The sequence below is a fragment of the Phascolarctos cinereus genome, unplaced genomic scaffold (genome assembly GCF_003287225.1).
Source record: "Phascolarctos cinereus isolate Bilbo 61053 unplaced genomic scaffold, phaCin_HiC Scaffold_1;HRSCAF=81, whole genome shotgun sequence".
NCBI classification, from domain to species: Eukaryota; Metazoa; Chordata; class Mammalia; order Diprotodontia; family Phascolarctidae; genus Phascolarctos; species Phascolarctos cinereus.
The window spans coordinates 91523322-91543974 of NW_027555514.1; the positions used below are offsets into that span (position 1 = coordinate 91523322).

Genomic DNA, 20653 nt, shown 5'->3' on the forward strand with positions numbered 1-20653 from the left:
TGGATAGAGCACTGGCCTTGGATTTAGAAGGAGCTGAGTTCAAATGCAGCTTCAGACACATGATACTCACTAGCTATGTGACCCTGAGCAAGTCACTTAACCCCTATTGCCTCGAGAGAAAAAAAAAAGAATGAAGAATAGGGTATCCTAACACCAAAAAGTGAAAAGCACATAACAGGAGGAAGACCAAAAAAAAAAAACAACACAAAAAACCACAGGCAAACAGTCTTGAAAGTTATAGGCTAAATTTATTATATACTTCGAAAGAAAAATAACCTCTACAAAAATGATTCCCAGTTTCATGCATAATCTTTTTTTTCCCTGTTCTTCAACGTATGTGGAAATACTCTTTTTATTTGGCATTTAAGTTCAGAATTTCAAAAAATTTCAAAAAAGGATAGAGGATCTCCAAGGTCACAGAATCAGAGGACCAAAGACTTAGAATTGGAAAGGACTGGACCTCAGGTCATTTAATCCAACCCCTTCACCTTACAGAGAAGGACAGAGGTTGGGAGGATGGAATGGCTTATTTACAATGTTGTACCTAGTCAAGAGGAGGAGTGCCATTTGAACACAGACCTGCTGACTCCAGGTCCAACATTCTTCTCCCTACCCTATACCATGCATGATAAATTCAAGGCATAATAGAAAGAGTTCTGGATATGTAGTCTGAGGACCTAGGTTCAAATCTCAGCTCTGCTGCTATCTGCAATCTTGGGAAAGTCACAACCTTTTAAGTTTCTTATCTATAAAATGAGGAAGTTGGGCTAGGTGACCTCAAAAGTTCCTTCTACCTCTAGACCTGTGATGTCTAGGGTGCCCACTTCCAGCCTTCAAATTCTATAGCTAATCCATGCAAAAGCAACAACACTATAATTATTTCCCTGCCTTTGGAGGGGCTACAAAAAAGAAAAAAATAACTTTCTACCACAGTTGACTATAGTGAATAGAATACCGGCTTTGCAGTCTATGGAAGAGCCGAAGTTCAAACTCCACCTCTTGATTCTTAGCTGTATGACCCCCCCTCCCCCAGCCAAGTCACTCAGTAACCTCTCAGAGTCTCAGTTTTCCTCATCTGTAAATTGAGAGGGCTTGGACCAGATGGGTGGAAGGTTCCTTCAACTCTAACTCAACAATCCTCTGTACAACTGTCAGCACTTATACCTACTCCCATGCTCTGGTCTGGCTGTCATCCCCCCCCCCCCCCCCCCCCCCCCCCCCCCCGTTCATTTCATCCTCTTGTCTATATTGTCTCCTCTTAATCCGCCATGCTCTTTCTTCTTTCTACCTATCCAAATCTCACTCCAATCTCCTTTTAAGTTTTCCCTGAAGAACTCTCCCTTCCCTATCTCCTTTTACACGTCTGCCCTATATAAGCAGCACCTTTTTAACACAATCCATTTGTCTAATGATCCATAATGCACAATTCATCACTTTGTTATATTACTCCTTAATCCCATTATATAGAATAACTTCTAGTTCATTAATTATTTCATGTTTGCTCCATTTGTACCTTACTCCTCAACTAAAAGAACTACTGGCAGGGACCCCATCTGGGGCTTTTTTTATAGCACAGGACTGGGCATGAAAACCATGAATGAACATTGATTGATTGATCAGAGAAGTTCTATTCCTCGAATCCTGTTGGCGCCAGCGCTTTAAGGAAAAAAATAAAGAAGGTGATTGTTAGTGGAAAGGAAAAAAAGCCTCTTTGTTTGAGTTGTAAAAGACAAGGAAGGTCCCTTTCTTTCCTCCTGCCCTTCACCCTTAAAGTCACATTCCAGGTAATGTTATTCAGGCTAAGATGTCAACTTAAACACAGCTGTTATCTGGAAAGGGTTAAACGTATGAGGCCTCTCCAAAGTATTTGTACTTGCAAGTATATGATCTATCCAGAACTGTGTTTTGCAATAACTACTGGGTCTAGCATAACGTTAGCTATCAAAGGTTCTCCTTTCTTTGAAAATATAAACTAACAACAAACCTCTTTCTCTCTTTGTCCTGCTTCTAAGCACCTCCTGCTGTCAGCCACCCCCTCCCTAAGCCCCTCGTTGCAGCTGCAGAAGGAGCAAGGCAGACCTTAAGAATTTGGACATTTTACTAGATCAAAAATGAAGTCAGGGCTGGCAAACACTGATACACAAAAATAACTCCCCCCCCTTTTTCTTTTAGGCAATTAGGGTGCAATTGGGGTTAAGTGACTTGCCCAGGGTCACACAGGTAGTAAGTGTCAAGTATTTGGTCTGAGGTCGAATTTGAACTCAGGTCTTCCTGACTTCAGGGCCGGTGCTCTATCTACTTCGCCACCTAGCTGCCCCAAATGACTCCCTTTAGAAGGAGGATCCTTCTCCCCTATATCCATTTCCCTTTCAGTGATGACAGAATGAAGATTAAAAAGACTGGTAAACTCTACCCTGAGTATGCAGTAACACCTCTCCCGCACAAAAATTCAGCTGGGTGGGCCAATGCCTAGGACCAATCTTAGAATCCTGGCTCTGAATTGGCACTGTATGTCCTCAGCCACATCATTTAACCTCTCTCTGAGTCTCAATTTCCTCATCTGCAAAATGGGGATAATAATGCTTGCACTTCTTACCTTCCAGGGCTGCTGTCAAGATCAAATGAGAATCTAGAGAAAGCACTTTGCAAACCCTGTGATTCTATATAAATGTAAAGAAAAGAAGGCCTGGAGTAGCTGTAATGTTTCTCTACCATACTTTAGTCTTTAAGGGTCCCTCAGGCCCTTTCTGGGCACCTGTCTTCTTTTACTCTACCCACAATTCCAATAGCTGTGACTTTCAAGTTTTCAAGGCCACAAATGAGAAAGCAGGAGAGTGGTCCAGTTACTGATAACATCAAGGAGCTGACAGTATCAGACAGCCTGACTGCAATAAAAGACCACAAAAATCAGACTCATACAAACTAAAAACACAGAAGGAGCCTGAAGTCATTTAGGAGAGGGGCAAAGAGCCCAGCATACCTTAACAGGCTCCAAGCACTATAACTGATGTTTACAAGGAGGAGGAGGCTGCAGGGTATACCAGACCACAGATGTCAACCTAAATGCTAGACCTTCTGCTCAAGCGACATCTTCTCCACAAGGCCTTTCCTGACCCCCTCAGTCACCAGTGTTTTTTCCCCAAATTATCTTGTATTGTTGTCTCCTCTAATTATAAACTCTTGGAAGTGGGAGGGGAGGGGTATTTCTTTTCTGTCTCTATATACCAGCGACAGGCACATAGAAGGCATTTAATAAATACTTGACTGATAAGCACATTTCTTAAAACTCTCTGAGCCTCAATTTTGGCACGTGTAAAACAAGGATAATAATTGTACTTTACAGGATCTTTGTGAGGAAAAGCATTTTGTAAAGTTCGACATACAATGTGAGGTAAACTAAATAAGAAAGATGAATCTGAATTACTTTTCTTAAAGCTAATTTATATTCAGTAAATAAGAAAGCAGGGATTCTTCAGAAACACTTCAAATGAAACAAGATTCATGCTTAAAAAGGAAGTATAATGTAACTGAGACAGCATGCACAGGTGTTGGGGTTGGAACACTCGAATTCAAGCCCAGCTATGACTTAGCCACCAACTGAGAGCTGAAGGCACCATACAGGTGTCAGATTTACTGCCAGCAAAGCTCTCAAGAACTGAACCAGGCCAAACTGTTAATTGGGAAATGTTTAACAAAATAAATAAAAATGCAACACAGATAATGTTAATTTGTGATTTTCTAAAGGAATATGCAGATCAAAGCCATCTCTTTCCATGAGACCACTGTCCTAGAAGATCGGATCTAGTCCTTCTGGCTTCACAGATAAGGAGAATGAGGCCCAGAGAGGTCAAGTTATTTGTCCCAAGGTAGTAAAGCAAGCAGAACCAGGATTCAGATCCCAAAACTCAACAATCTTTCCACCGCCCTCTCAACTTAATTTCCTTTTCCAACCTGGGCTGGCCTCCCCCACTCCCAAGACGTTCCTTACAGAGCTGGGCTTGGCCCTACTGCAGCCCCCAGCTCCTGAACTCAGGTGATCCACCAGCTTTAGCCTCCCAGTAGGCAGTAGGAATTAGAGGCCTTGAACACCTTTTCCTTCCCTGGATTCCCTCAAGTCCCACTTTCCACTCTCCCCTCTCCACTGTAAGGCCTTCCCTCTGTTGAAGGCTTCTGATTTATCTTGTCTATATATCTTGGTGTTTGTATGTTGTCTCTCTCATTAGACTGTAAATTCCTTGAGGGCAGGGACTGTCTTTTGCCATTCTTTGTATTCCCAGCACTTTGCTCAGTGCCTGACACAATTAGGTGCTTAATAAATGCTTAAAGACTGACGCTACAATCTAGCAGGGCTGTGCTTTCTAAACTTGAAAGCATTACACCAGAGAGCGGGCATCTAGGTTGGGCAGTGAGTCAAAAAGACCCATCTTTCTGAGTTCAAATCCAGCCTCAGGCACTTACTAGCTGTGTGATCCTGGACCAGTCACTTAACCCAGTTTGCCTCCATTTCACCATCTGTAAAACAGGCTAGAGAAGGCAATGGCGAACTACTTCATTATCTTTGCCAATAAAATTCCAAATAGAGTCATGAAGAGTTGAACAACTACACAGAGAGGCAGCCAGTATTAACCAGGGAACCCCTTAACATTCTGCAACACCAGGTAGCTAGAGAGTTGGCTTAGAAGCCAGGAAGAACTGAGTTCGAATCCCACCTCAAGACACTTATTAGCTGTGTGACTCTGGGCAAATCACTTAACCTCTCAATGTTGTAGGCAACTCTAAGATTGAAGAAAAAGTGAAGACCCGCGTTGGTCAGTCACTGAAGTTTCCTTATCTGGAAGTTCTCTAACCAAATGAAATGACAGGTTCAGTTTCTATTCCTGTCCTATAGAATTATATACAGTTTGAGATACTGTTTCTTACAATAAACAATAACATTTGAATAATAAAAATAGTTAGCATTTATACAGCACCTACTATGTGCCACGCAGTGTGCTAAGAGCCTGACAAATACTACTTCATTTTATTAAAGTAGGTGCTATTATTATCATCCCCATTTTAAAATTGAGGAAACTAAGGCCGCGTAACTTGCCCAGGGTCACACAGCTAGTAAGAGTCTGAGGTGGGATTTGCACTCAGGTCTTCCTGACTCTAGGCCCAGTGCTCTCTATGCACTATAACACCTAGCTAATTTATTCTTTAATATTTAATATTCTTTGATAATTCTGACAGAACTCTATATTTCCCTTACAACCAGGTTTCTGTGAAGATGTCCCCAGTAAACTGCCCTCAATTCTGTTCTGCAGAAGTCAATTCTACAGTTTGTGAATTAACCAGGTTCCCAGCTCCCTGGGTTCCTCTGAGCTCTGGATCTTAGCCCTGGATCCATGGTCTCCTTTCTGGCCATCTGGTAGCTCATTAACACCTTCCCTATAAGAATGGGTAGGAGACAGGTTCATAGTTCCCACAGAGAGGAGATTAAAATTTGTGACCAGGGTAAGGCTCACATGTTAGAGAGGGCAAAAAACTTAGCCCAAGGATTAGCCATGAAAACGGAATCAGGAGGACATGTGGTCCAAGTCCCTCATTTGGTAGAGTCGGTAGCTATGAAGTCCATTTGAAGGCTTGAACTCCACTGGACCACGTGGCCTGTCTGTCCCTTCTTGAGGTCTCAGTTTTTCCATCTGTAATATGACTAGCCAGTCTCCAGGGGTCCTTCCAACTCCCATGATTCTGTGACCTAAAACAGGAATTACCAATGGGTTTTAAGCTACCCAGTCCTGTTAACCAATCCTACATTTATTTCATCATCAACAGATGTGTGAGATGCCGAACACATATGGGAGGCTTTGCTAAGCCCTGGGGATTACGGAGAAGGGCATGCTCCCCATTGGGAGTTCTTTCTACGTGACTTAGGGAGACTATGAGCTCTCCGCTGTACTGTTAACATTTCACAGGAAACTATGGTCCTGCACAGCATCACAGACTTCAGGCTGGAAGAAACTTTAAAGATTATCTAGGTTGAGTTCTTGCCTCCCCCGAAAGCCCTTACCCCTTAGACACACACACAGCAAGCTGGAAACAGACAACACGCCCGTTTCTCCTTTATCCATTTCCCGCCTATCCCAGGATTTGGTTTCACAATTGTTTTCTCCTGAATTCCACAGTCCAGGAGGAGCCTAGCTGCCTAAATTCCCTTTCCTAGGCTCCACATTTTCCAAAAGATAACAATGCCACCTACTTAGAACCAGAGGATTTTGGGACTGAAACCTCCCAGCAAACCCCCTCATTTATAAGAAAAGAGGGCCAGGAAAGAGAAGTGTCCAAGGTCATAAAGGTGGGGCTGAAACTGGGACTAGAATCCAACTCTCCTGAACCGAGGGGGCCAAACCTTCTGTCAAGGAAGCTTCTTGGATCCCCTGCCTTTATTTGCACTCCCTCGTCCCCTCAGTATTCTCCACACTCCCCCCCCCCATAACCACCCCTCCCTTCTGAGTAATTTCAATTATCAACAGAATCATTTTTTTTTTAATGATCCAATTCCTAGACAGAGAGGGCAGCCCAGCAAAGGCTTCCCACAGCGCTGCAGAAGAGGCCTTCTAAACAGACTTTATCATACACACACCTGCATTGTCTCCACCTAAGCCAGCAAAGCTCCTGCCCCACCCTCAATTGAATTACCAACCATCTTTCAAAGCCCAATTGAAATGCCATTTCCTCCATAAAAACTTCCGTGAAGTATTCCCTTCCTTAATTGCTCCCCATTTATTATCATGTATTACTCTGCACTACTTAGATGTGGATGAGTTATATCCCTCTAACTAGACTAAAAGCCCCACAAGGGCAGAGGGTGGTGTTTCTGGCTAAGGATGAGTTATATCCCTCTACTAGACTAGAAGTCTCATAAAGGCAAAGGATGGTGTTTCTGGCTAAGGATGAGTTATATCTCTCTACTAGACTAAAAGCCCACAAGCGCAAAGGATGGTGTTTCTGGCTTTAATAAGCATTTGCTGTATTGAAGGGAATAGTGAAATCCATAAGAAGCTCACAGTATATTTGGGGAGATAAGTGAAAAGACAAATGATATAGAAAGCAGTAGGAGAAGCATAGCCCTTCTCACACAGTGTTCAAAAAGGGTTTATAAGGAGGATGTCTGGAAGTCGGGATGAAATTTTTCATGAAAACAATGTTATAAATGATGGTTAGGTCCCATGCTAGCTAACAATGAAGCTGAACATTAAAAACTAGGAGTACTAACTAGGAAAAGGGGACTCAACAGACTAGGTCTGTGTACTTGTCTTGGGGCTGGAATCAGGAAGACCCGGGTTCGAGTCTAGCCTCAGACACTTACTTAGATACATGACCCTGGGCAAGTCACTTCACCACTATCTGCCTCAGTTTTCTCAATGGTAAAATGGGGACAAAATTGCACCTAACTCCCAGGGTTGTTGTGATGCTATTTGTAGTGGCATACAATTGGGGCAGCTAAGGTGGTGCAATGGATAGAGCACTGGCCCTGAAGTCCAGATGACCTGAGTTCAAATCCGACCTCTGACCAAACACTTGACACTTACTAGCTGTGTGACCCTGGGCAAGTCACTTAACCCCAAGTGCCTCAAAAAAAAAAATATATATATATATGTGCTTAATAAATGTTTGTTTCCTTTCTTCCTGCATCCTAAAGACCTTCTTCTCCTCAGGTACCTAGTGCTTGGCACTCACCCACCTCACAGGCTTGTAAGCAGTAAGTGCCTGTGAGGTGGGTGAGTGCCAAGCATTATTATCCCCACAGGAAATACGGGCTCAGAAAAGTTAGTTAACTTCGTTGTCTGTAGTCATCTCACAACCAGTGAGTGCTATGGAAGGCCTCCCCGGCTCCTGATCCATGGGATCTTTTACCATTCCCTGAAGCCTCCCCTGTTTACAGGGGACAGACTCTCAGAAAGCTCAGAATTTTCACATGAGTGGCCATGAGAACATGGTAGCATGATAGCATCAGGGACAGGCAGGCCTTGGGGGTGGGGGGAACCTGTGTGCATGGGGAGGGCACTGCTCCTATATGCTAAGTGCCAAATGGGGGAGCTCAAAGGCCACTTCACATAGCAATGGCCAGGGAAGGCTTGCTTCATTGGCAACTCAGTGCCTCTCCTTGCCCCTCACTGCCAACTGGGACCTCTCTCAAGTTACCTTTCATCATTATCATTCTCCAAACCCTTCTCCTTTCACAAGATCTTTGAGCACTTACAAGAAACCCTTGCCACCTTTTCCTTTGATCCTGAAAGGCTTCACTAATGCCACTTCCCCCTCCCCCAAACCACAGCCCTCAAGTCTTAATGAAGTTGTCAAACTAGACAGGAAACAAGGTTTGAAGGTCACTCTCTTTCAAGACCTTTGCCAAAGTGGTTATACCTTTTATATCAAGTCTAAAAACCTTCTGCCCAGCTCCTACAGCCCACTATTAACTGGCCAGTCCTATCAGACCTTATTCTCCAAAATTCCCTGACAGATACCTCTTGTCCACTCCAGCCATGGGGCCTGCATCTGCTATGTTCAATCCTGTCTCTGTACCTTTATTCAAGGTTTCCCTTCCAATATCGAAGGCCCTCTGCTCACACAAATCTCATCTGTATGCCAAGGCTGAGTTGATGCCTTACCATGAAGTCTTCCCTGACTACTCCTAGCACAAAACAAATTGATCCCTCTCAACTGGGGAGGCACTTATCAATGGAACCATTATTTTCAGCACTTCATTACTGGACTGTCTTGTGTTGGTTTCTTAATTGTTTCATGAATCTTTCCTGTCTCCTCAGTGATTTGTAAGTTTTGTTACGGAAGCAGGGCCCACATCATATTTTTCTTGTGGCCTCTAGTTTCTAGTACAGTCATAAGCTTATGGCAGGGACTCACTGGTTGGCAGGAGGGTCTCCTTTACACTGTCAGCGAGTAGAAGAAAGAGGACTCAAATATATATGGCAGACTATGATCACATGAAAAAGAAATGATATTAAAAGGCAGCTAAACTCAGAAGAAATGAAATGACAAATCTTGGTCTCAGGAAATAGATGGTGAAATGAATTTTCCTTCCCTTGTTACAGATGGGAGACTATGGGTGCTAAATGTTGCATACACAGTCTGTTGATCAATAAGCAGTCACTTGACTGACTCAAATATATTTTCCTTCTCTTGTCAGAGATGGAGGACCATGGGAGCTGAATGTTGTATACACAATCATTTGTGGTTCCAGGGTTGATTAATTTTGCTTGACTTTCTGTTAGAAAGGAGGAGGGGAAATGTTTTTAGACAGATGGGGGTGGTATATAGTAAGAGATGATTGTGGCATAAAAAACCAAATGTATCGATAAATGTTTTAAAAATATAAGTGTGGCATCTTATTTGAGGTGACTTTACATTTGAGACCCTAGTCCTATAAGGGTCACAGCTTAGCCCTGAAGAGCCTGGCACCCTTTAAGGTAGAGCTTTACTTATTATAAAGACAGAGAACTCAACAGTTAGAAGGGACCTTACAGGTCATTTACTCTAACTAAAGGTTCAAGTCCAGACTTCTAACTTCATGTCCAGGATTCTCATCCTTTCCCTCAGAACCAAGACATAGGCAATTTCTCTCTGGCAGCATGATGTAGTAGTAAGAATACTGAATTCAAAGACAGGTTCAAGTCCCAGCTCTGATACCTAACAGATACCTTGAAATTTAGCCTCAGTTTCCTTATTTATAAAAATGAAGGGAATTGATACTACATACTTCACAATATCACTGTATATAAGTTAAAAGTACTATCTATGTTGTCATGACTATAAAAATGACATAGCTACTCCTCTGGTGTCCCATCCTTTCCTCAAACCTGGGAAAGAAGGTAAATTACAAATATTTTTCCTTTCCACTAAACTTTCTGATGAGCAAGCAGGTCACTCTACTTGATCTCTTCTTTGCACATCTGACTTCTTGGTAGGTAGAGAAGAGAATGAGTCTATACAATAAAAACCCAGGGTTTAAAGAAGAAATGGCATGTTCGTTGGGCCTCTAAGGGAGTGGATTTCAATAAACAGGATATGTGTAGATGACCTGCCCTAGAAATGGGAAAGTGGAAGATGGCAGGACAAGGTGAAAACATTTTGGCTGATGCAGAAAATGTTCAAAAGAACACATATTAAATAAAATCAGGAAGGTAAATTTGGTTGCCATTGTAGAAGGTCCTGAATACCAGGCTACGAAGTTTGTATTTTATTCAGTAGACAACAGGAAGCCACGATCTTACCTAGGTATTAAGACTGCTACTTTGGCAATGGTGTAGAGAATGAATTGGAAAGAATGGAGAAAGGGAGTCCAATTAGAAGGCAATTACAAGAGTCTAGACAAGAGGTAACAGACAGCCTGAACTAGGGAGGAGGAAGGGGAAAGACTGGGATGGATGGAAATTATTAGGGCTGGATAGTACAAAGGATTTAGCACCTTCACCAACAGAATTGGAGAGTGGGGAGAAGAGCCAAAGATCTCTTGGTATTATACAGGTACATTTCACAACTGCTAGTGTCTGACTGCCTATTTAAAAAAAAAAAAAAGCAGAGTCAGAAAAAGGATTTAAGGGACCTAAACATGGGAACTTTCGACCCAGTATGGATCTCCCCCTTAAAGCCAAGGACAGTGTCACTGGTAAGACTTGTCTTACTTCACATATATGACTGATGTCATATTGCTTACCTTCTCGAAGGGTAGGAGGGAGAGAATTTGGAGCTCAAAATTTTAAAAAATGAATGTTAATTTTTTTTACATGAAACTGAGAGATATTTAATGAAATAAAAATATATGTACTGAAACTTTCTTCTTCTTAGCATCACAAGTCTTTAAGTTCTCCCTCTTTCGTTGGTTCATGATGTGTGTGGTTTGGGAGTGGTACCATACTCTACCTATGGGCCCTGGGGAAGAATGCTCAGAGCAAATGGAACAGGTAGGGCAATTCTACCGTTCCATTTCCTCAACCCCCAGATGGAATTCTCAGCAACTAACTGCTTCTCATCTCCTTCCTCTGGGATGAGATCAATAATTCACCATAATTGACCAAAAGTACTAATTGGTCCTAACTGGAAAACCTTTTGGGGCCTTCCCTCAAGGAGTTGACAATCTAAGAAAGATAAGATGAATGATCTAAAATAATTTGTAATGTATTCTACATACTGCTTTACATGCTTTTTCTCATTTGCCTTGTAAAGTAGTACACTTATCATGCCCATTTTACAGAAAGAAGTTAAGGCTCAGGAAAGTCTAGATGACTTATCCAAGGTCATAGGGTAATCAGCAGAGGTGAGAATCAAACACAGGTCGTTTTACACTACTTTAGTGTTCTTTCCACTATGCAGTGTGCGTGTAGGGAGGTGTCATCATTCGAGGATGGGTTTCTTTTTTTTTTAGGGGGGAAAGGGGGAAATAATGGTGAATTAGGCAATCTACCTCTAATATCACTAGAGAAAGGTTCTAAGTGAAGGGGCAGGAGGAAGGGAAGAGAGAAAGAGGCAAGGAGACCATTTTACTGGGCAGAAGCAAAACAGTTTGACAGATGGATAGAGGCTGTCACTTCCAGGAGAGGCAGGGCTAAGATTGGAGAAGGAAAAAAAACACCAAAAAAAAAAATCCTCAAGGCTATAGCAAAAATGGTGGGCAAGAGAGAAACTGGAGATGAAGTGAAATTGGAGCAATAAAGAAGATTAACTAGAAGCCTGAACTTCACCAGTAGGACAGGAAATAATTAAAGGAAGATTATGACTACAGAGGCAAGGTAGGTAGATGGAAGGCATCTTTAAGCATTGTATTGAGGATGGATGAAAAGAAAGTAGTTGAAGGAAGGGCTGAGAGGAGGGCACCTAACAATTCAAAGGAAAATTTGGAAAGGGAGAAGCTAAATGTGAGAAATATCAAGATCGTGGGACAAATAGACTAGAGACATAAAGGACAGTAGTTACTTAAAGAAGACACAAAAGTGTCTTAGAACACAAGCAGAAGTGGGTGTTTCTGAAAAGTAACAAGGAAACCAAAGTAAGGTTTTCTTTTTCCATCTTACTAAATTTTAGGGTAGTAGTGAAATACCTAAGGGTCTCCCAGGTACCGCTTGCCTCAGACTACAAGGGGATAATGATCCCCAAATCCAGGTTTTGGGGAATCTATATTAATATCATCAGTCTCTTAAAATGGAAGAGTAGTTTATCAATTTACCTATTGGGTATTCTCATGAATCTAGTAAGGTCTTTCTTCACACTTCCTGGAATTTTATCTATACCAGCTGCTTCCTTTCTTACCTGTCCCAGGAACTGTCCTGCTAATATTAATTTCTCTCTTCACATTCCAAATTGGAATTGGGGGGGAGGGTTGAGTGGTCCTAGAGAATCTCCCATTGATTTAGAATTTCTCTTCTCTAATCCAACTATAAGAGAAAGCATGGAATTCTCTCTCTCCTTCCTCCCCTTCACATTTGCAGGAAGGGAATTTTATCATGACCTTCTCAGGGAAAGCTTCCAGAGTCCACAGAAATGCTATACACTAAAGCACGGGGATAAAACCCAGTTGTACAGCTACAACGATGATTCAGGCCACTGACTCAGATCCACGTTAATGAGATTTTTTTCTGCCACTGTATTACTTAATTAGTTCACAGAGAACTCAGCCTTGGGAGGAAAGGGACAAGGAGGCACGGGAAAAGGAGAACTAAGAAGGAAAGAAGTCAGACTGCCTCAGTTATAGCAAGTCACCCCTGCCCTGCCTATTCCTCTTTAGCCTGAAGGTACTTACCACTCCAGCTTTTACTACCCTCTCCTAAAGTGGATGGGGGTTAGGCAGAGGAGAAGGGCAGAGAGGGATGAGGAAGAGTGTGAAGAGGATAGGCCAAGTCCCCGACCCAGACTTGACCTACAAGGGTCAGGCACAGCACCCCCCTGCCTCTAAATATATTCCCCACAGCAAAAACTACTTTCTCATTTTGTATTCCTCCTTGGGCCATGCAGGGTCCTCAGACACCTAGCACTGCAGTTTACAGGGAGGCAGGAACCTTTCCTTTCCAATCAAAATTCGGATCCTGGTGAGGCAGACAGATGGCTCAAGCCTCATTCCATCCGCCCCTTCCTGGAGCTCAAAGGTTAGGGTGCCACTGAGTTTCTCTGGCCCTCTGCCAAGGATCTGAGGTCCTGGGGCTAAGAACTGGGGAATGGCTCAAAAGTCCAAAGCTCACAAACGGCCTCCCATTCTTGGGGTTGTTCCGTCCTGGAAACAGACCCTGAGCTCTAGGGAATGAAGGTAAAAGCACCAAAGTGGGGCGCAGCCCTGCCCCCTCTCAGACACCTCCTCCCCACTCCTTCTAGTGCCCCAGGGGCGGCTCCCAAGGAAGCAGCCGCATGGATCTGAGCAGGCGGTTCTGCAGAGCACGGGTGGGGACTGGAGGGCGTGGAATAACGGGCCCGCGCCCACGCTGCCCCCGGCTCCGAACCACGCGCCAGGCCCGGGCCCGCAGCTCCCCCGCCGTGGCGTGGGGGTGTGTGAAGGGTGAGGTGAGGGGAGGGGAGGGGAGCCGGGGGCGAGCGCCAGCCTCTGGGGGCCGGGAGGAGCCCGGCCCGGGAAAGATGCCATTACCAAGGGAGGCTCCGGATCCCCAGCCCCCCGGGGAAGGACAGAGCAGCTGCCTAGACGCCTCCACCAGAGCAGCCCCACCTCCCGCGCCTCTGGCTCTGGATCTTCGGCCTCTTCCCCCCGGCCCTAGTCAAACTCGACCCTCCCCCTCCCCATTCAATCTCGTGGGCTCAGCTCTCGCGCCCCTCACCCAGACGCACACCCTGGGCCCGAGGCGGCGCGAAGCAGCGTCCCCCGACTGCAGACGGGGTGGCCTGCACCGGGGTCCCAGGATAACGTGGCTTGGACCCCAGCCCTGCCTGAAGTGCCGCCAGAGGGGAAGCAGCACGGCCTAGACCCCAACCCTGCAAAGCCCTCCGATGGGAAACGGCGTGGCTGGGCCCGCGGACGGCGGCTGGCAACATCCAGCCCGGGCCCCTTCGGACGGCGGATGGAGTGGCCTGGCCCCCCAGACCCCGCAACACGCTGCGTTCCCGAGCTTGGCTTACCCTCGATGGAAATGACGTGCTCTCGGATCTGGTTCTGCAGCCCCAAGTCCTCGATGCGCTCGATCAGGTCGTAAATGGCGTAGATGTTGGGGTGCACCGACTCAAAGCGCTGGATCTCGGCCCGGATGGCCGCCGAGTTAGACAGCGCGAACTGCTGGGGGGGCCCTCCAGCCAGCTGCTGGGAGGGGCCGCCGGCGCCCCCAGCCCCGGGCCCCGCGCCGCCGAACTGCCCTCCGCCCCCACCGCCCCCGCCGCCAGCCCCCGAGGCCGCCAGGCTCTGCTGCTGCTGCGGGCTCTGCCCCCGCCCGCCTGGAAGTTCATGGCTCGGGAGCCGCGGGGGCCGGGCCGGGGCGGGGGCTGCGCTGCTGCGGCGGCGGCGGGGGTCGGGGTCTAGCAGGGGCCGGGACCGAGGAGCCGGAGGTGCGGGGCTAGTGCATGGAGCCGGAGACCCGGACGCGGCGCCGCGGCTGCTGCAGACGCTGTGGCCGCCGCTCCCCGGGTGCTTCCCGGAGCCACAATCCTGCTGCCCGCTGCTGCTTCCCACCAGCAACCAGCAGCAGCAGCAGCAGCAGCAGCAACAACAACAACGGGACCGGGAGCGCGCCGTCCGGGCCCTCCTCCCGCGTCATGCGCACGCACCGCCGCCCCCGCCGGCACCGGCACACGCAGCCCTAGCCCCCCTTGCTGTCGCCCCCGCCCCTGTCCCCTCCCCCTCCTCGGCGCACGCTGCCAGCCGCCACTCGGTCCGCCTCCGCTCCCACCCCCTACATGCCCCTAGCATCTCTTGGCCTCCCGAGCGTTTCCTCCATCCCTTCCTCCTCTGCCCCTCCCCTCAAGCTCCCAAGAAAATCCTGCTCAAATGCTTCCCTTGGCCCCAGCAGCGTTCCCAAGCCCCTTACCCCTTGGAGGCAGCACCACTTCCTCCGTTTACTATCTACACAGAGTGGTCACAGACTACCCAGTTGCCTCCTTCTTTGCCTCCAGGGTCAGCTCCTCACATCCCTGGAGTAACCCGACCTACCAGGGCTCTGGTGGGCAGTGTCTGGACAACCGATTTAGGTTCTATGGATGTTCAATCAGTACCTGTTGATCGGCTGAGAGAGGAGGGACTAGTGTCCAGGCCAAACTTAGCACAGTGCCTGGCACCTAGTAGGCGATTAATAAATTGGCACATAGGCGCTTAATAAACGTTTCTTGAATGAATGAATGAAAGCTGTCTTGCCTGAATCAGGCTGAAGAGGCACCTGGTTATTTATCCTCAGACAGTAACAAGGCCAAGGCTTGATGCCATCATGCTTCCATCCATTACCTAGTTTAATCCATCTTAGTCTGGTTCTTCCTCTTCTCTTCCCCTCCCTCCTCTCAGGCCGAATAGTATAATTGGGAATCAGGATTCCTAGTTTCTCAGTTCTGGTTCTAACAATATTGTCTTTGTATTCCCAACACCTAGCGCTTACTTCTGTGTTTAATAAAAAATTGTTGATTGATATCCAGAGCATCGCATCTCAGAACTCAATATATCTTCCATCACTCCTAGACTCTAGGACTGTTTAGTTCTTTGTTCTTGTATCCCCAAGGTACTGCTTAACACATAGTAGTCTATTGATAAATGATTTATAGGATAGGAAGAATTAACTGAAACATAACTAAGCAGGGTTGCATACTATACAAAGAAATCAACTAGGGACAATAAATGTTACTATATACTCTCCTTGCACTTGCCAGTACTATTCAAGGGGACCCATCATAATGTATGTTTCCATTCATTTTCCTTTTCTCCAAGCCCCTTCCTCCCTTATTTTGGACTCTGTTGGGCTCATCTGGATCCAGAGAGCTAACTACAATTTTCCTCCCTAGAGATGTCTCTTGTAGTCCCTGGAAATCCTTAAAATCCATTCTTCTGATCTAGCACTTCCAAAATGAGGAGTCAGACCTATAAGGCTATGAGAAGGCTTATTGTGGTGGAGAATATGTCTTTAATCTTCTGCCACCTCTTGTTCCCAAAGACCACCAGCTTGAAGTCATTAATGTTTTTCTTCAAGTGTGCCCAATTGCTGCTCCACGGTCCCCATGGGCTACTCTTGTAACTAGCTGCTACCCTGAGAGATCTGAGTTCAAGTTTCATTTTTGTCATTAATTAGCTGTGTGATCTTGAATAACTCAAATTATTTCTCTAGGCTTAAGGTCCTCAGCTGTAAGATGAAGGAACTGGATTAGATGATCTCTAAATTCTCTTCTAGTTCTAAAATTCTATTATTCTAAGATAATGCCTTGTAAAATAATCAAAGATAACTGATTGTTTACATGGTGCTTTGATATATAGTTATGCAGCATTTTAAAGTTTACAAAATGCTTTCCTAACTCAGTCTGCAAGGTGGGTAGTGTAATTATTATTTCCATTTTACAGATGATAAAACTACTGTTCACATTAAAGAATCACATATCTGGGGAATGATAGAATGAGGTTAAAGCTAAGACCCTCGTTATACAGGGGTGAGATCCCCAGAAGCCCAGGTAAAAATGAATCTGAAACCAAAGAAATTGGAAAGGGGAAGTTGCAGGTGTGGGAATTAGAGGTCCCTCAGAATTGAATAGGGATCAAGACAGTCACAGTACTGAGGCTTGTTTCAGATCCTTGGTACCAGGTTTCATTTGCAGGTTTAAAAAACCCAAAATGTTGATGGTATTTGACTGAAGCTAGTTTCTGCGGCAAGCCTCTTTCTGTGAAAAAAGCAGTCAATTCGGAATGAGGTGACCTGCTATTTAGTGTGATATTAGGCAAATCGCTTTACCCTGGCTGGGTTTCAGTTTCCTCATCCACAAAATGAGAAGGTTGAACTGGATCAGGGGTTCTTAAAGTGGGATCTTTGAATTGGTTTTAAAAATATATCCGCGTAATTTCAACATAATTTATGTCCCTAATTCTGTGTTTTATTTTATGCACTTAACATTTTCCACACAATGGAAAAGGCTTCACCATAAGCTTCACCACCAGACTGCACACACAAAAAGGTTATTAGAGAGATGGATCTCTAAGACCCCTTCCAGCTTTGACCCCAAGTCATAACCTTGCAGCTGGCTAGGGCTACTTGTCCTAAAGAAACCGAAAGAAGGGGTACTCCCTTTCTCCTTTCTCATCTTCTCCTACCCTTTCTAGTCCCAAGCCCGGGAATGTTTCCGGGAGAGTTAGGCGAGTGAGAGGGCGGGGCCTGAGCGGCGTCCTCGGGACTACAAATCCCACAATGCTCTGGGCGGGCCTGTGAGGGGAGGAGGGCGGGGTGGACAGGTAGGAGCGACCTCGGCGCCGCGCTCCCGGAAGTACTGGGGTGTCCGACATGGAGATGGACCAGCGGCGCGGTGAGTAGCGGGGACTGGGACCCCTACTAGCGTCATTCTCCTCACCTCGGCTGTGGCCCCTGGTTTTCACACACCTTCCCGCAAACCTCTTAATTTTTGAGGGTGTCTTTTGGGGTGGAGGAAGCTTCCCAAGGGGATCCTGGGTCTACGGCTTGGTGATGGGGGGCGGGGAGAGGATAGGGACGTACAGGTGAATTTGGGGGGTTCTAGGAAACAGAGGAGAGAAAACACCCACAGGGTGGGATTTGGGGCTTGGTGAAGGGGCAGGTGGAGTGAGTTTGAGTTCTTAAAAAAGAAAGCGAGGTTCCATAGGGTGGGACTTGGGGTTTGGGGGTGAAAGGAGTTGTGTAGAGATGAATGGAGGGGTGTTTAGGAGACATGAATTAGGGCTCAAGGGATGGGACTTAGGCTTTGGTGATGGAAGGAATTGTGTGGCGATGGGGTAGGGGGGGTGTTGCGTTAGGAGACTTGAATTTAGTCTTAGAGGATGGGATTTTGGCTTTGGTGAAGAGGGATTGTGTAGTGATGGGGTGGGGAGGAGGCGGCGGGCGTTTAGGAGGCATGAATTGAGGTCCAAGAAGGTGGACTTGGGGTTTGGGAAGTTGTGTAAATTGGGGGAGGAGTTTTAGGAGACAGGAATTGAGGTCCTAGGGGATAGGATTTGGGGTTTAGGGATGGGGGAGAAATAGTCTAGAGATCGAGTTTTGAGAATTTTTGGCGACTGGAGTTGAAATCCCAAGAAATGGGATTTGCAGTTGATGGTGTATAAAGTTAAATTTAGAGGCTTTTAGCGGACAGAGTAGAATTAGTATTTTAGTAGTGGGGGGGGCATACAGAGGTGGGTTTGGAGGCTTTAAGATGCAGAGAAGTTGAGAGCAATGAATTAGGAATTGGAGTTTGGTTGATTGTTGGAGTGTTGCATGGAATAAAGTTGGGGGTTTCAGAAGGTCAATTGGGAGACCCAAAGGTGGGATTTGGGGTTTGGTGATGAAAGGGCAGGTTTAGAAGACAGAGGCTTTAGAAGACTTTAGAAGTGTTGAGGTACCAAAGGGTAAGATTTGGAATTTAGAGATGAGCAGAGAGGTAGGTTTGGGGACATGAGGAGACAAAGGAATTAAGGAATGGGGAGGAATGTTGAGCAGGGGCTAGAATTCAAAGAATTGAGGGTTGTTGTGAAGCTGGAATTGAATGGGGAAAAGGAGACTAGTGAAATAAGAGGGTTTTCTACAGGCTAATATCTCACTGGTCTCTTTATGCCCATATAGCTCAATAGCCTGGCCTAGGCAGGTGCCATGGCCCTGATTGAGGGGGTGGGGGACGAGGTGACTGTCCTTTTTGGGGCACTCCTCTGTCTCCTGGTGCTGGGCCTGGCCTGGATCTCTACACATACCTCAGAACAAGGTGATCTGCTGCCCCAGGACTCAGGGACCCCCTCCCCAACACAGTCCAGAGAGGCTGCAGTATCCACAGTGAGCAACAGCCAGGATGCTTCAGGATCTGAGGCCCCCACACTGAGACACCGAGTACCAAACTTACAGTCAGAGCCTGGTACAGTATCCCCAGAAGCACCACCTCCCAGCTCTCAGCCAGGACCCTTGGTGCTTAGGCTGAAGTTCCTCAACGATTCTGAGCAGGTGGCTAGAGCCTGGCCCCAGGATACCATTGGATCCTTGAAAAGGTGAGTAGGGGTGGGGAGACAAAAGAGAGGGGCAGGGAAGGTGATGCTGAGAGAATGGGTTGGAATCAGATAGAGAAAGAATCTCAAACTCAACTAGAAGCAGATCCCTGCAGGGACTAATTGACTTAAAAAACCACAAATTCACATCTGTGCTGTATTCTATTTTTATTTATTTTGTCAAACACTTCCCAATTACATTTTAACCTGTTTGGAGGTTGCTAGTTTGACACCTCTGAGCCTTCCTAATTAGTAAAGGAATTGGAGTCAAGCCCAGATCTCCTAATTCTAGCTGCCTTTCTCTGAGGGAGTACCGGCTATTGGATGGAGAAAGGAAATGGGGGTGGTGGGTGGGTGGGTGGGAACTGTTGCGACAAGGCATAGGACTAGGATTGGCTGAGGCCTGCTCTCTTACCCAGGTCCCTCTCTCCTCAGGACCCAGTTTCCAGGCCAGGAACACCAAGTTCGACTCATCTACCAAGGGCAGCTTCTAGGAGACGATGCCCAGACACTGGGCTCACTTCACCTACCCCCCAACTGCGTTCTCCACTGCCACGTGGCCGCCAGAGCAGGTCCGCAACACCTCGGCTGCCCACCGGGGTCAGAGACCGGCCCCTCGGGGTTGGGAGTGGGCAATCTGCTGCTCCCTCTGCTGCTTCTCATGCTGACGCTGCTTTGGTACTGCCAGATCCAGTACCGACCCTTCTTTCCCCCAACCGCCACCCTGGGCCTGGCCGGCCTCACCCTGCTGGTCAGTCTCCTGGCCTTCGCAATGTACCGCCGCTAGTGCCTGCCCGAGCCCAGGGCCAAAGCCATCCTGGATCCCATTCTCCACGGCACAGCAGGAGCTGCTGTCTCCCCAGGCCCGCAGCTCGGCCATGCCTCTTTCCCCTGCCCTGGAGCCCGGCTCTGCAGAGAGAGCTACGGGGACCCTCGGACCCCTCCCCGTGTGACCAGCGCTGCTCCCGGCTGGCTCCCGGGACCGCAGGTGCCCATCCCCCACTGAGAGCGGCAGCTTCCCAACCGGGCAGCTGTTGTCCCTGCTTGGGGGTGCAGGGCATGCCCAAGCCTTTGGGACCCCCGAACGCCCAGCCTGCCCATGCGCCGTGAGAGTTGCCAATGACCCCCAGAGTGGCTGTGCTGCAGCCGGCCCAGGCTCGCAGGACAGGACCGTGCAGCCGCTCTGGTTCTTTGCATAGACTTATATTAAACAAAAATGTGAATTCCCAGCGCTGCCGGGTGTGTGTGAGTGAATGTACGAGGGTGAAGGGCCTGGGGATGGGGAAGCCCGGCTCCGAGGATCCCTGTGGCCCCACACGGCCCGGACCGGGGAGGGGCCTGCACGGGTGTCCCTGTGCCAACTTTGAGCAGCTGTGTCCCCGGGGGCGGGTCAATGGACCCCGGGGCCTATTCTTACACCCCGGAGGGAGCGTAAGACTAGTTTCACTACCTACCTCACAGGGCTGTTGTGAGGGGCGCGCTATATTAAAAAAACCCTGTTATTCTGTA

General features: G+C 47.0%; 2 protein-coding genes across 2 annotated transcripts in view; one reads left to right on the forward strand and one right to left on the reverse strand.

Moving 5' to 3' along the window:
* AGAP3 (ArfGAP with GTPase domain, ankyrin repeat and PH domain 3) overlaps positions 1 to 14521 on the reverse strand; it is an 81729-nt gene extending 67208 nt beyond the window's left edge. Inside the window, 1 exon segment of the mRNA XM_020977843.2 lies at positions 14113 to 14521. The gene's annotated coding sequence lies outside the window, so the exon portion shown is untranslated.
* Positions 14522 to 17382: 2861 nt separating this feature from the next.
* Positions 17383 to 20653, forward strand: TMUB1 (transmembrane and ubiquitin like domain containing 1). Its single transcript, XM_020977826.2, has 3 exons — positions 17383 to 17469; positions 18735 to 19147; positions 19580 to 20653. Exons 2-3 carry the CDS (start codon positions 18762 to 18764, stop codon positions 19929 to 19931), a joined length of 738 nt encoding a protein of 245 aa, XP_020833485.1. The 5' UTR covers positions 17383 to 17469; positions 18735 to 18761; the 3' UTR covers positions 19932 to 20653.